Source organism: Ranitomeya imitator, chromosome 6, assembly GCF_032444005.1.
Source record: "Ranitomeya imitator isolate aRanImi1 chromosome 6, aRanImi1.pri, whole genome shotgun sequence".
NCBI lineage: Eukaryota > Metazoa > Chordata > Amphibia > Anura > Dendrobatidae > Ranitomeya > Ranitomeya imitator.
In genome coordinates, this window is record NC_091287.1 from 116,182,883 (window position 1) to 116,198,555 (window position 15,673).

The window sequence follows — 15,673 nt, forward strand, 5'->3', positions numbered from 1 at the left end:
AGAGAAAGACAGAAAAGGACCCCTTTGCATGAATATTATATGGGCCCTTTGCCGTCCAATCTCTGATCATAATGTATAATTCCACCTGCTTTAGAGGTGGGAATGGACACCCTTACCTCTTGAGCTGCTGTGCGACTAGACAGGTTGCACAAATAATATGTTCACCCATGCCTACACTTATTTTGCATTAGCGGCTCCTTCTCAACGTGTTCGTTATCTTATACGATTCTCCTATATCAGTGGACACTGTTGACAGCACATGTCAATGCAAGAGCATGTAGTATATCTTCAACTACATATCTTATGATGACTTTAATTAGTGATGGAGGACTGGGTTGTTGAGTCTCACAGGGCTGCTACACACTGCAAGGCTTGATTTTTCTTTTATGAAACTTTATGAGATGGAGCGCAGATACATCAGAGCGGAGGCCTCTTTCTTTGGAAAGGTTGTATGATGTCCACTGAAACTCATTGTCAAGTGGAAGCATGTCACACTCTGAGACGGTGAGCTTTTTCTAGAACAAAGAGGTCCGCATGGCGCAAAGGGTCACCGTGGATTCACATGACCCAACTGAAGGCATAGAATGGGACAATTTTAGTACAGAAAGTAATAAGGAATTAGGTTGGCTATCACTACCCATATTGGCAAGAGTGCTTTCTCTTTTTTTTTTATTTCAAATGTTGGAAATGTACAGTATGCAGCCGATGTACAAGGTGTCATGTTCTTCATGTTCCGGAAATATAATCAGAATGTTTTACTGATGAGTCCCATGGCTGAGACAGACCCATGTCTTATTCCTTTAAGAAAAAGATGCCCAGAAAACAGTTTTAATCTTGATGTCAAAGATGGGTAATATTTCTGCACATTACAGCTGGTTCCACATAAATTCATCATGAGAAGAAAGTTGCCGGTGATATATTGACAGCCAGATAGTAAACCTTCTATGATATATTAAACCCATTGAATACATTAACAGAAAAATACAAATACTATTAAATCTTATAGACTTTAAATCTATTGCAACTAAAGGAAAAAATCCTATTGTAATCATTTATAATGGAATCCTTAAAGAAGTTGTTCATTACTTTGACACCCACTTTTGAAATGCAGTTGTCCCCTAAATAAAAAAAAGAAACAATTTATGCTAATCTTCCAAATTGGTGCCATTCCAGTAATATCAGCACCTGTTCTCAAGAAGTTCCCATGATATTATGTCACATGGGTGCTTCAGCCAATAAGCAGCTGTTAATGGGCCACCTTATTCACACTTTATTTGGACAAAGCTTAGATGTCTGGGGGAGTTGTGAGTGCAGTAGCCAAATAGCAGTCACTCACTGATTGCAGTGTGAATGTCACCTGAATATTTTTATGCCCGGCACCAATATTGCTAGAAAGGTCCTCATGCATGAGATGAATATCATTTTGCTTTAATTAACTTGGAAACTATAGCAGTTAAGAAGAGTTGGACAATTTGTGGGTAACTCTTTTAAGGATCTACAATTAAACTTGCCGAGGCCAGAATACAGATGTAGCATTTCTCAACTTAACACACAGCATGGAAATTACACCAAGATGAAGATAGATCTCACAAAGAGAAAGCTGTAACTTGATGATACGGGCATGAGTAACATGATTTCCAAGAGCTGATAATGCTTGGTAAGCCGGGTATGCGTACCCCGCCTTCATCTGCCCACGGTGCATGCCCAGAGATGCAGCAATAAAGCAAAACTCAATCAGCCATTACCACCACACTCTATGAATTTAGCGGCTGGATGTGTTGTCCCCGAGCATGTGCAGTTCGCTACTAAAGTCAGGAATATCTCACTCACTTTGAATTTTTTTATATGGACTGCAACCGATGAAGGTCGTTGAGCACTGGCATCTGCTCATGTTTGCCTGGTATGCTAACCTAGTCTATACATGATACCTATTACTGAATGCACAAATAAAAACAATGACCGCGATTCATGAAAGTCCTGATGTGGGGGCTTGTTGGAGTCAGAAGCGAATGACTCTTTATGAATTAGGCTTGACTGAAAAGTGATGTGCCTCACCACAAATCTTACATTAGTTAGTGGGCTTCTTACGTCAGTTTGTGGTAGAAGGTACGTTAAATCTCATCATGAATTAGACAAGCAGGTGCTGCCTTACACCATTTTGCCCCATCCCACCCCAGCTCTGCCTGTTTTGGTGGAGCTGCTCAAAACTGGTATGAAAACATCAAAAGTCACAACGTTTTTATGCCACCCAGCATTGCACAAACAATTTGTGACTTTTAAAAGTGTTTTACACCAAATTTCTGGTGTAAACTCTTAGATGAATCAGGGGCATTAAATTTAATGCTTTAACAATAAACAAGGCATTGAAGCTCCATGTGTTTTTAGTGTGCACATACTGTTCAACCTTGCTGAATTTATTGGAATTCTTGTATTCAGTAAACATAATGTAATGATTACAGAAAATGGAATCTACTATGTCTAGCTGTCCGCCTCCAATATGCATACACGGTCATAAACTATGCAAGACAGAGCACTTGGTGACTCAATTTGCCCCATTATAATCAATAGATCCATCGGCACATACAACCAAATCCCATTTTGCGGGGGGTTCGGCCATAAGCACCAATCGGGTCACTGAAGATAGAAGAAAACGCTTTGTGAAAGGGCACTTACACTAAAGGGTTTTCTCCAGAATATTGTTGAACACAAGTAGACACCCTGTGGTTTGAAAATTTTCTGTGTGATCTGATTTTTGAGAATTTTACACTTTGCAATGCAGTAGGATGAAAAAAAAATGCAACTAACTTCATGGCAAAATCTTCATGTGACACAGGCAGATTTTACAAAAGATTTCTCACAGGTTTAGAACAAATTTATGGTAAAATATCTGCCAATTTTGAACATACCCTAATAAGTATGAGGACCATATTACAGGGAAAGCATGGGATTGGGAGCCACACATTTTTTACATGGAGCTCAAATTGCCTTATATGTGAGTAGGAAATTATTTTGATAAAAGGAATAAATATATAGATGAAAGATGTATTTTAATTTTTTTCTAGAATTACATTATTTTACTATTTATAGAGAAAAGTATTCTGGAGTGATACCTTTATTGGCTAACCAGAAAATAATATATTTTCTCCTTCTCCTTCTCCTTCTTGAATAAGAAGCCTCTGTGCTCTGAAAGCTTGAAAACATATATTATTTTCTGGTTAGCCAATAAAGGTATAACTCTGAGAATACTTTTGTCATCATTGGGCAGAAAAGTATTCACATTGATTTTTCTTGCTAACACGCTATGACAATATCATTTGTTATTGTACATAATCTATATATAGAGATAAATCATTATTTATTACTCCTAAGCGTTATCATTTTTAATTTGCAAAGAGAAGCAAACTCGTGCTTCCCAATAGCAGCAATAGCAACAGTGCCACACCTCACTTCTTATGTGAGGAGAAAATATATTAAAGAGGTTGATCATTGATGACATATCCTTAGTAGGGTTGAGCGACCTTGACTTTTTTAGGGTCGAGCCGGGTTTCGCGAAACCCGACTATCTCAAAAGTCGAGTCGAGTGAAATCGGCCGATTATGACGAAAAGTCGAGGATCGACCGAAACACGAAACCCAATGCAAAGCCAATGGGATTTTTTTTTCTTTCTCTCTCTCTCTCTCTCTCTCTCTCTCTCTCCTCCGTCCGTCCCTGAACTGAAAAGCTGGTGTTACACAGTGCAAATCGCTACAGCGCACAAGCGACAACATGGCGATAGGCGTCCACGCCCCTAAGACCTATGTCATCACTCTGCCCACGCCCCTTCATTGGCTGTAAAAAATGGCGACAAGCGCGTCATACGAAACGCGACTTTGGCGTGAAAGTCGCGTACCGCATGGCCGACCCCACACAGGGATCGGGTCGGGTTTCATGAAACCCGACTTTGCCAAAACTCGGCGACTTTTGAAAATGAACGATCCGTTTCGCTCAACCCTAATCCTTAGGATAGGGGTTATCAATGTCTGACTGTTCTTGATACGGCACCCGGCACCCCCCGCCGATCAGCTGTTATTTATGTTGGCGGTGGCTGTCAGCCCGAACTGCTCGTTCGCGGAGCTGCTTTTCTAATCAAATCAATAGGAGGAGGTGGATGTACAGTACCCTGCCGTGGCCATTATTAGAAGACGCAATTGAGTAGTTCCAGCCGGCAGTCGCCGCTGATGATACCAAGAACAGCTGAATGGAGGGGGTGTCGGGTGTCGGACCCTGACCGATCAGACATTGATGACCTATCTTACTGATAGGTCATCAATGATAAAGTAGTGGACAACCTCTTTGATATCCCATGCATGTTACACTTATACAGATTGTGAGCCCGATTAAACGTCAGAACTTGTTCACAAGCATAGTACTGTACAAGGATAGCATGTTTTTCTAGCAGTGGTTATCACTCATTGCATTATCTACAGTATTTTCACAGTGTTGATTGTTTGCTTTAACAATTATAACTGATTAACATGAAAAGTAATGATAAAATACATTGGTATAAAGGAGATTCAAATGCTGCAGTCTCTGACTTCAGAACCCAAGCAAGAGCAGCACAATGTGCTGCTGGGCCACAGCTACAAGTCTTTGCCAAGTAGTTCAATCTCATCCAATACAAAGTCCATGTCTTCACGGCTGACCTGGGGACTGATTATAATGTGACGGAAAAAATTGACTTTATCACGGTGAGGCTGATATCCTATCATCATGCTTCCTTTTTTCATCATTCTCTCTTTGATTGTGGGAGCTACCTAAAAATCAGAAAAAGAAAAATTAGTCATAATGGTTATTTAAAGAAAAATTACATATTTGAGGATCATTTATAATATTTCACTTCTTAAAGGAAATCTGTTAGTATGATCAACCCTCCTAAACCATCTATATGGGCATGTAGGTCATATGGGCAGCACGGTGGCTCAGTGGATAGGACTGCAGTCCTGGGTTTTAATCCCACCTTGGACAACATCTGCAAGGAGTTTGAATGTTTTCCCCGTGTTTGCGTGAGTTTCCTCTCGGTACTCCGGTTTCCTCCCATATTCCAAAGACATACTGATAGGGAATTTAGATTGTGAGTCCCATTGGGGACAGTGATGATAATGTGTGCAAAACTGTAAAGTGCTGCGGAATATGTTAACGCTATATAAAAATAAAGATTGTTATTATAGGAAGTTGAATAAATGTTATCTTGATATCTGTGATCTGATGTCTTAAGGTACCTTCACACATAACGATATTGTTAACGATATCGTTGCTTTTTGTGACGTAGCAACGATATCGTTAATAAAATCGTTATGTGTGACAGCGACCAACGACCAGGCCCCTGCTGGGAGATCGTTGGTCGCTGAATAAAGTCCAGAACTTTATTTCGTCGCTGGACTTCCTGCTGACATCGCTGGATCGGCGTGTGTGACACCGATCCAGCGATGTCTTCACTGGTAACCAGGGTAAACATCGGGTAACTAAGCGCAGGGCCGCACATAGTAACCCGATGTTTACCCTGGTTACCATCCTAAAAGTTAAAAAAAACAAACACTACATACTTACCTACCGCTGTCTGTCCTCCAGCGCTGTGCTCTGCACTCCTCCTGCACTGGCTGTGAGCGTCGGTCAGCCGGAAAGCAGAGCGGTGACGTCACCGCTCTGCTTTCCGGCCGCTGTGCTCACAGACAGTACAGGAGGAGAGCAGAGCACAGCGCTGGAGGACAGACAGCGGTAGGTAAGTATGTAGTGTTTGTTTTTTTTTACTTTTAGGATGGTAACCAGGGTAAACATCGGGTTACTAAGCGCGGCCCTGCGCTTAGTTACCCGATGTTTACCCTGGTTACCGGCATCGTTGGTCGCTGGAGAGCGGTCTGTGTGACAGCTCTCCAGCGACCAAACAGCGACGCTGCAGCGATCCGGATCGTTGTCGGTATCGCTGCAGCGTCGCTTAATGTGAAGGGGCCTTTATTCCAGTGAATTCCAGAAGGCATAAACTCACAGTTTGCTGTGCTGATCTCACTGCAGAGCTGTTTGTGATTATAGATGAAGCAATACAACACATTAACTCATTATAAACACATTTGCAGTTGTAGCTCTCCTCCCACAATGCTGTCAGCTCTGCCGTACTCCCCTCTTCCCATACTGGCTGCCTGTGAGATAGCAGCTGAAAGTGTTAGTTGTAGTGATGATACTCGTTACTCGAGATTTCATGTGAGGGTTGCCTGGTTGCTAGGGAATACCCACATGTAATTATGCTGGCTAACAGATGTAAATCATTCAGCTGCGGCAATAAAAACTAAATCTCCGAGCGCTAAAAAATACTCGGAGGACACCCAAGCGTGCTGGGGAAATCTCGCATAACGAGTATATTCGCTCATCACTAGTTACAGTAGTTGTAATCAGGCACTACGGAGCTTACAGCATTATGAAAGGAGGGCTGCAACTGCAGATGTGCTTGTAATCAGACAAACCAGATCTGCTATACTGTATTAGTTGTAATCACACACAGCTCTGGAGTAAATTCAGGCAGGCAGACTGTCAGTTGTTACATGTCTAAGACTGGTAATGCCCCCTGTTCATTTAAAATAACCCCTGGAAGCAGATTCTCGGGGAGATTGGTGTCCAACTCATAGATTCTTACAGCTCATTTAAATATTAAGAAATATGTGCATTTCTCTGGTATAAGACATGGGATCACAGATATCAAGGTATCATTATAATTAGCTTCCTATGACCTACGTGCCCATGTAGACGACTTAGGAGGGTTGATCCTACTGAGAGATTCGCTTTAAAGAGTAATTATCCCTTTAATTTCTAACATGGTATAATAACATGTCACTTGCTAGCAACAACGTGTCTGTGATCTGGCACCACAACCGAAAGCCTCCCTGAGGAAGCCCATGTGAAACGCGCGTCGGGGCTGCAGGCACGGCGCCTTACATGGGGAGACATGGGTAATGATATCTGAATTTCTCTGCTTAGGCTAATTGCTGTTGTTCTCTATACAGCTTTCTATAACAAAACTATAACAAAACAGGCCATATAGGTAAACATTAATGGCTGCTATATATAAATTGGATACTTTTTTTGATTTTCCTCTGCTAAATTGAGACACTTATATTAACCTTGTTATTATTATGATCATACTCTCATGTATCATTAATTAGCACTGGCACTTTACTGTTTTTTATTATTTATTGTGTGATTTACTCTCCCCCCATCATGAACATGTAGACTACAAGCCTTTAATACCTGAGTCTAATTGTTACCGATTTTATTCTTACATGTGTATATACATTTTTTGTGCCATTTTTTTTGCTATGATCTAATAATACTTATTGAATATACATTTATGGACTAGTGACTTTATGTGTTTAATAGAAAATTTTGTGTTGGGAGTGTCCATAAGCTTATTTGAATAGACCTTTTGAGGCATTAGACCTATTAAACATCTTGTGAATGTATTATGTTTTCTGCTCAGATAATTTTGTTTAAAGTACATCTCCAGTACAGAAAAATTCTAACATGGTATATAAAGATGTCACTCGTTAGCATCAACGTGCGTCTGTGAGCTGCCACCACAACCGATAGCTTGATCAACTGCTCCATTCAAATCCATTCCTTGCACTTTAGCATTGACTTTGAGATTGGTTGACAGAAATCTGGCAGGACTTAATTTGTGTTATTGATTGTTGGGGTCCCTGTTGCGTGTCAGAACTTGTAAAGCCTAGTGGTACACTTTAAGTTACCTTATTGTTTGGATAAATTGCAAAAGTAATCTAGTATTCTAAGCAGAACAAATGGCAAAGTTTTGAAAGCAATTTGAGATGTATACACGGAGAGAAAGCTGTGATGTTTATAGCTTAAAATCAATACAAGTAACTCAAAATAAAGTTTTCTGATGTAACGGAGGCTGTTTGTGCTAAGATCATTGATTGTGCTAAGGTTGTTAACAAAACCGAAAATAGAACACAACAGAAAACTATAGAGAAAATACATTAATGTGAACAGAGAATAAGTCACTAAAGAAAAGTTTGACGTCTGTACAGATTGTTTTAGGGAATTCATGAGAACATTGATATGAAATTGAAGACCCATTGCTTTCAATAGGTGTTATAAGATGAATGCATACAACTCAGACCTTGTGCACAAATGTTACATGATCATGTGCAAGAGGCTGCAGGGAATCTCTTTGAAATTATATCCATACGTTCGATGTCAGAACATTCTGGAGGCTTCCTTTAAAGATAATGCATCCCACACATTCCTTATCTACTAATGTGAATCCGATATATATAATTATTATATAACAAGGCTCAGTGGTAAGAATAAAAACTGCAAGAGTTCATGATTTGTTAAAATATAGAAAAATATATCGAAAATTTAAAAAAGCATCATCAACGATTCTTTAAAAAATCTGAGTGACTGAGAGTTTGAATTGATATGCAAATAAAGCTGAAGGACTATGGTAGATCTGAAAGCGCTGTAACTCCAGCTCAATTCCCTGCCCAGCACGGCCTCCACCTCCTTGACTGACGACCTCTGTACTGTGTTACCTCGGGTAAAGGAGATATCAATCAAACAGGAGATTGTGGTGCTGGGAAAGGGAATAGAGCTGGAGTGACAGAGGCGTCAGATCTACCATAGTCCTTCAGCCTCATTTACATATGAATTCAAACACTGATTTCTCAATTACAGTGGCCATATAAAGGTATTGCCGGACATGTCTTTGAAAGAGCTATATACGCATAGAAATAGTTTGTGGGTAGAGGGGAGTGAAAATCTGCTGACAGAATCCCTTAAAACAGTTGACACATTCCGATTAAAAATATACCTGCAGATAATAGAAGAATATACAGTACTTATGTATAGGAAATAGGCGCCACCATATTTCTCATTCTGTACATTAATAACAAAGAATAATACATTTAAAGCAATATTGTACATTACACAATTTAGTTGTATTATCTAAAGAATGACTCATAGGTGACTAAGGCCCTGATTTTTAAGTACATGTGCGCCCTATTTACTGAATGACTCATTAAAGTGAAGCATTGTGAAAAAGTCAAGGTTTCCATATATTACGCGGTATTGACTGCATGAAGGTTTATAGCTCAACACGGTCAATAATCTAAAGATTTTCCCAAATAAAGCTTGCAGACTATGCTTCTTGTCATCACATAAATAATAGTGAGTAGAAATAAAGTTATTAAGATGAATACAGGTAAGGTTTTAACTTGAAAAAAAAAGCTGCAACTCCTGCCCCCCCCCCAAAAAAAAAGTTTAAGTTCAGACATATATACAGTAAGTCAATGCTCCATAGAGATGTCATTTTACACAAAAATAGTAGAAAGTACAAAAATATCATAGGCTAGGTTCACATAGCGTTATAGCGGTACGTTTAACGGACTACGTTACACCGCGGCATAACGCGGTGTAACGTAGTCCGTTAATGCCGCCATTGCTTGTAATGGTGAACGCATTGCTAACGCATGCCCACATTGGGCGTGCGCTAGCGATGTGCCGTCATTTGAGTGACGGACTGCGAACGCTGCTTGCAGCGTTCGCGGTCCGTTCCTTGCTAGCGCAGATCGGGCATCTGCGCTAGCGGGATCGGCAAATGCTATCCCTTTTGGGACATTGCATTAGTGCAGTCCGCAGCGCTATGCGCTAAACAGACTGCCTTAACGTAATGTGAACCTAGCCATAGCCTTACTAACGTTTTATTTATATGGGCCCACTAAGGCATCAAAACCTTGCAATCTCGGACCATAAATTAAACAGAAAATCGGCCCTCATTTACAAAGACAATGTCTTATAAATATCTTTTGATGATTCAGTATTTTAATTTAATCTTAGAAGACAGAAAAAGATTGAAAACGCAGCAAATGTTCTGTGACAAACTGCAATTTCTTGGAACTTGAATTGAGATGGTTGCATGATTTGAAATTCATGTTTTTCAATGTAGCTGAAATCTCCCAGAAAATTCAATTTGCAGAAAAATCATTTGCACAAATTTCAATACTGAATATCTTGTAATTGTTCGTAAAATATTTGTTGGCGAAAAGAGGAGTGAGAGAAAACCTCGCTGACCACAAAAGCTTACACTTCTGGAGAGAGAGGACCATGCTGATAATAAGAGATAACAAATTACAAATGAAAGAGAGAGGACCCTGCTGGCAATAAGAGATGACACTTTCCAGGAATTCGAGGACCCTGCCGACCATAAGAGGTTACACTTTACAGGTGAGTGAGAGAGGACCCCTAGTGCAATAAGACATTGCACTTTACAGGAATAAGAGGAACCCGCTGAACATAAGCGCTTACACTCTACAGGAGAGAGTACAGGAGAGAGAGAGAGCCATGCTTATCATAAGAAGAGAGAGGACCTCACTGACCATAAGTCAGGGGTTCCCAACTCCAGGCCTCGAGGGCCGCCAACAGTGCAGGTTTTCAGGATTTCTTTAGTATTACATCGGTGGTAATGTGATCATCTGCACAGGTGATGATTCCAACCCCTGTGCAATACTTAGGAAATCCTGAAAACCTGCTCTGTTCGCGGCCCTCGAGGCCTGGAGTTGGGGACCACTGCCATAAGTGTTTACGTTCTACAGAACAGAGGGACATACCCAGTAACTCTGGAGACAGAAAATTACTTTGCCATACACACTGTGCTCCACTTTTCTCTTGATTTCTGATTAGCTAGGAACTCACCAACACTGTACAAGGTGTGATAGTTCATCCGATTTCATAGTTGATAGCTGCAGGACATTATTAGAAACCTGTGCAGCAATGCAAAATTATGTTTGCTAGCTCTCTGATGCTTCTGGAGTGGGGGAAATAGTGAAGAGTAATTTTTTTTATTTTAGTACCGGTAATCAAATATCAAAATATTCACATTTGCGTGAAACTACAAACTTCAGGAAATTCAATTCAAAGTCGACACTCTTCTAATTCCTCTATGTCTCGACTATAACCATCTGGGAAGTCCACACATTACTCTGCATTGACATTTTAAAACTTCAGTATAGTGTAAGCAGCTTGCACATGATTGTGTAGCTGTAGGAGCGTGGAGTTGGCTGTGAGAAACAGCCAGACTTCCAAGAGAGAAATAAACATTGTTTATTACCACGTGTACCTTCTTGACCTCTTTATACACAGTGTTGAAGCTGTTCTTGTGTTTACATGCTAGGAATAAAATGCATTGACCATGATACTTACTCTGGACTCAGTGAACATGTCATTGCTGCACGTAGGGAGAGAGCAGAAGCTCTTTCCCTGCACCCAGTTACAGGGGAAATAAGCAACAAAAAAATGTATTAATATGTTAAGATGCCTTGAGAAGGTCTTTTAAGACCTTATGTAGGCAATGTGTATATGATAGATTAAAAATTAAATAAATAAAAATTAAAAAGAACATAAAGAATTAAAAGAAAGCTAGAAAAAAGAGGCACTGCCATCCTGAATCTAGCATTTCCCCCAATCAAAAAATGGCCAATATCTAAGAATTTTTTTAATAAAAAAAATTAATTGTTTTTAGTGGTTCTTTGTGGTTGTAAAAGAAAACATTAAAAAAGTGGAAAAAAAGGTATGTATTTCCTATTTAAAAATCGAAACATAAAATGTTTCAGCTTTTACACAGACAAAAGAAATAATTAAGTCTGTATACCATTATTATTACTATTATTAATATTTTGCATCTATGAACTTTATATTCCCACACAAATGTTCTATTTTTGTACAAATTATATTTTGCTGTTTCTCAGTTGGAAGAGAATGTTCCCAAAAATGCAAATTATGACTTTATTGCAATTGTCCCTTAGCCTTGACAAATTGTCACTTTTAATGTTGCTGATGAACAACAGACAGCCGCAAGGAGATAGAGAAATATGGAGGAGGTGGAGGAGTTATTAGAAGACATGTTACAAAAAAAGGATATAAAACAACTAGAGGTCGAATGATGCAACATTCCTTTTTATCCCACATGTAATTACTAGAGAGCTATGAAACAAATTTTGATTATATTTGTCATTGCTTATTCACTCAGCAAAAAAGAGGTTTTCTATTTTCAGTGGACCCCAAATGTTATTGATTAAAGAAAAACAAAGAGCAAATAGTCACCCCCCTCTGGTCCAGTACTCACCATTGCTGCCTCACCAAATCCCAGCAGCAGTGTGGATCTGATGCTGAATCTGGGGAGGCAGAATACCTGATCTTTATTGTTTTATTTATTTTACCATGCTTAGGGTCCACTTTCCCGAAAGTGAAAAACCTGTTTACAAAAGATATACACATTAGCAAAGATGAAAGAAAAGCTGCAACGTTTGTCTTTGACGCGTGTACAAATGTATCTGATGGGAAATATACTCCTTACAGAAATATTTACCCTCTAAAGTATCAGCTCTTATGTTGACTCTATTCTAGAGACCCATTATCTGAGAAGTCTTGTTTTTTTCCGTTTTAATAATAGACTTCATAGTTTTATGTGTTAGATAAATAACACAGTATACCCACAATTGGTATGTATAAAATTCACCGATATGATATCACCCCTAAAAAAGTGATATATATAAGAATAGATAAAATCAACCACCAAGGTGCACTGTGCCCAATTGCAATGAAACCACTGCTCAAGAAGGTAAAAGCAAAGCAATATTACAGGGATCAAAAAAGAAGAAAAACGTACCACGCAAAGAACAATTAAAATTATGGCTTTATTCAAGGAAATGCCAATGATTATACAATCATAAAGAATAAAAACAGAAAAAACCACATCCGCGTAGCAACAGGATTACAAAGCTGTACAAGCAAAAGGGCCCCCACAATATCAGGATAAAATGAATAGACTGTACACCAAACCATTTACATGAAGAAAATAGAAAAAGGCAGGAATAAAAAAAAGAGAAAAAAATTTTTTTTTGTGTGTAAATTGTATAAAAAAAGGGGGATTTTTTATGTGTAAAAATTAATATATAATAAAATATTATGTGCAAAATACAGCAAAATGGTGAAAAAATAAATTAATTATTTGACTGCAAAATCTCATATACTGTGATATATATATAAATTACTGTTGCACAAACAATTAAGAACAAAACAAAATTATGTGAAACAAAAAAAAAAACAAAAAAAAAAAAAAACGGGGGTAGATAGAACAGGGGGTAATAAAACCCACTAATAAAACCACCAAAGCTATACTAAGGTGCATAAATTATTAAAGTGATATAGTGCCACCACACCGCCCAAATCAACTCAAATCTTTTCCTGCTGATTCCCACCATACAAGCACACTAATGGCGCCTCTATGGATATGCACAATATAAAGTGCAGCTGTACAATCACAATTATGAAGTCTCTCTACCTGGGGGGGCTCTCTCCTGTGCCAGCGCGTACCCGACGCGCGTTTCGGTCTTCAACCTTCGTCAGGGGGTCATAGTTTTATGTGTGGAAACACTCATTTCACTCTTTGTGTTACAATAGGAAGTATAAAAAGAGAAGGGGTTTGGGCTGTGAATAAGCATCTGACCTTCAGTACAAATTACCAACTGTTCATAAATTTATAGACAGTCTGGTTGCCTTTTTGCAGTGTAGGTGAAAATAAAAAACATTGCATCCAATTTTTTGAGTGCAGGAGAACATTTAATCATTGTAATTAAAGCTCCAAGTTCATATAAGGATATTGAGCTAGGGACATGTATAACATATATTTTTCATAATTGACTCTTTATTTTCAAATTTATCTATACAAAATGTTGACTGCTGTCCGTGATTTTTGGATAGCATTCACAAATTAAAATATCTGAATATATATATATCTTTCTAATAGTTGTCACACAATGTGTAGGAAAGTCTAGGCGCAACACAAAAGGATAAGTGAAAGGGAACCAAACACTAGGCAATGGGGGAGTGGAAACCCCTAAACAGATCTAAAGTCACCATGCCTGCCCTATCATCCCTATATAGTTTCCGCACCTATCGCAGAGCAGAATACCTAATCCCTGCCTGGTCCCCGCATCGGGAAGAACAGGATGAGTGCTAGTCAATCCCCACTACCACTAAAAACAGATGGGATGCACAAACAAGGGGAACACTTAGCTTGAGTAGACTTGAAGAGAAATACAGATGTCCTCCAGAAATACCAAGGAGGAAGATAGCAGACTGCAATAGCTCCAAGCCGCAGCAGGGAACTGGAAATAGAAATATAACCTGCAACTTTCCAGTAGCAAGCTAGAAGTTATAAACACCCCAGTCCAGGTGTGCCAAGTAGAGCCGGGGTAATGTTGCCACTGAGTCCTAGGGTCAGAAGGCCCAGGAAGAAGACTACAAAGCAAACTTCTGGGACCTTCTGCAGTCAGACACAGAGCGATGGTCTGCACCCTCTGACACAAGCGTGACAGTTATGGGTCTAAAGAGTATAAAGGACAGAGATGCAGAAGTAGAGAAGTAGAGGTCTTAAGACACAAGTCAAGCATTGTACTATAATTAAAATTAATTATGGAAAATACACTAGAAGATGTAATAGAGTACAGAAATACAACATAACATAACTGCTGTGTACATTGACTATTGAATAGAGATGATAGAATGATTCGAAATTTGAATTCAACAGTTTTGAAAATTTCAAAGCATATAAAAAACAACTTGCATCAATATACCTAATTTGGACTTGTCCGAGTGTCTGTGCACAATGAGTCATCCACAGCTGAACAGTAACTTAGGTATCCATAGTTACTACCACTAACAGCTAACTGCCTGGGCGTAACCATGGATACCTAAAGAGAGGAGCTCTCCCTAATAACGAGTTAAGGCATAAGCCTTTCTTGCAACACTCAGGCAACACTGAGGCAACAGTGTGAGGCAAAATTGCAAAGATGGATCAAATTGAGTGGGCTGCTGCATGTAGAGAAGCGAATCGCATATGGATGCGTAACCTGCATCTTCATGAAAGAGAAGATGAACAAAATTGTCAAAGAACTGCTGATGCAGCCTGACAGAGGGCGACCAGAGCAAGAGAAATGAATGACGTAGCTGAATCACATAGAGCATCTAATGCTGCACGACAATGAGCAACACGCAGTGCACAAAGTGATACACATATTTCACAAAAAAGAGAACAAGATAGAATACATGTCCAAAATGCAAGAGCCGCTCGACGACGGCAAGTTACATTTGCCGCTAGAGGACTTCGCAATCAAATTGATGAGACACGTATTGAAGAGCACTATGCTGGTGAACTGATATTTCGATGTAAGTTCTGCCAATCTAAAAATTTCAAAGACAAAATGGTGCAGGACAAAACATTCCTTTACTGCTGAAAGAGAGGGCACATCCAATTAAGTCCCATTCATATGGATGATCAATTAGTCAAGTTGATGAAAGGAGAGCATCAGCACTCCAATAACTTTATGGCTAATATAAGGCAATACAATAGCTCGCTTGTTTTGGCATCAATGGGAGCAAAAGTAGCACCACCTCCTGGGCATGGTCCATACTGTTTTCGAATTCATGAACAAATTTACCACAGAACTGCCCCATTGCATCCCGCTGAGGGTAGTACTCCCAAATATGCCCAGATTTATACCTCGGACAGTGAAGAAGCATTAAGTACAAGAAGTCAAGCAAATAAAAAGTGCCTCCCAGCACTGCTATC

At 39.3% G+C, this 15,673-nt stretch overlaps 1 protein-coding gene across 1 annotated transcript in view; it reads right to left on the reverse strand.

The window, feature by feature from the left end:
• Positions 1 to 3,029: 3,029 nt before the first annotated feature.
• Positions 3,030 to 15,673, reverse strand: part of GADL1 (glutamate decarboxylase like 1) — a 462,065-nt gene continuing 449,421 nt past the window's right edge. Inside the window, exon 15 of the mRNA XM_069730021.1 lies at positions 3,030 to 4,793. Coding sequence (XP_069586122.1) covers positions 4,620 to 4,793 — 174 coding nt within the window. The 3' untranslated portion in view covers positions 3,030 to 4,619. The remainder of the gene's footprint in view (positions 4,794 to 15,673) is intronic.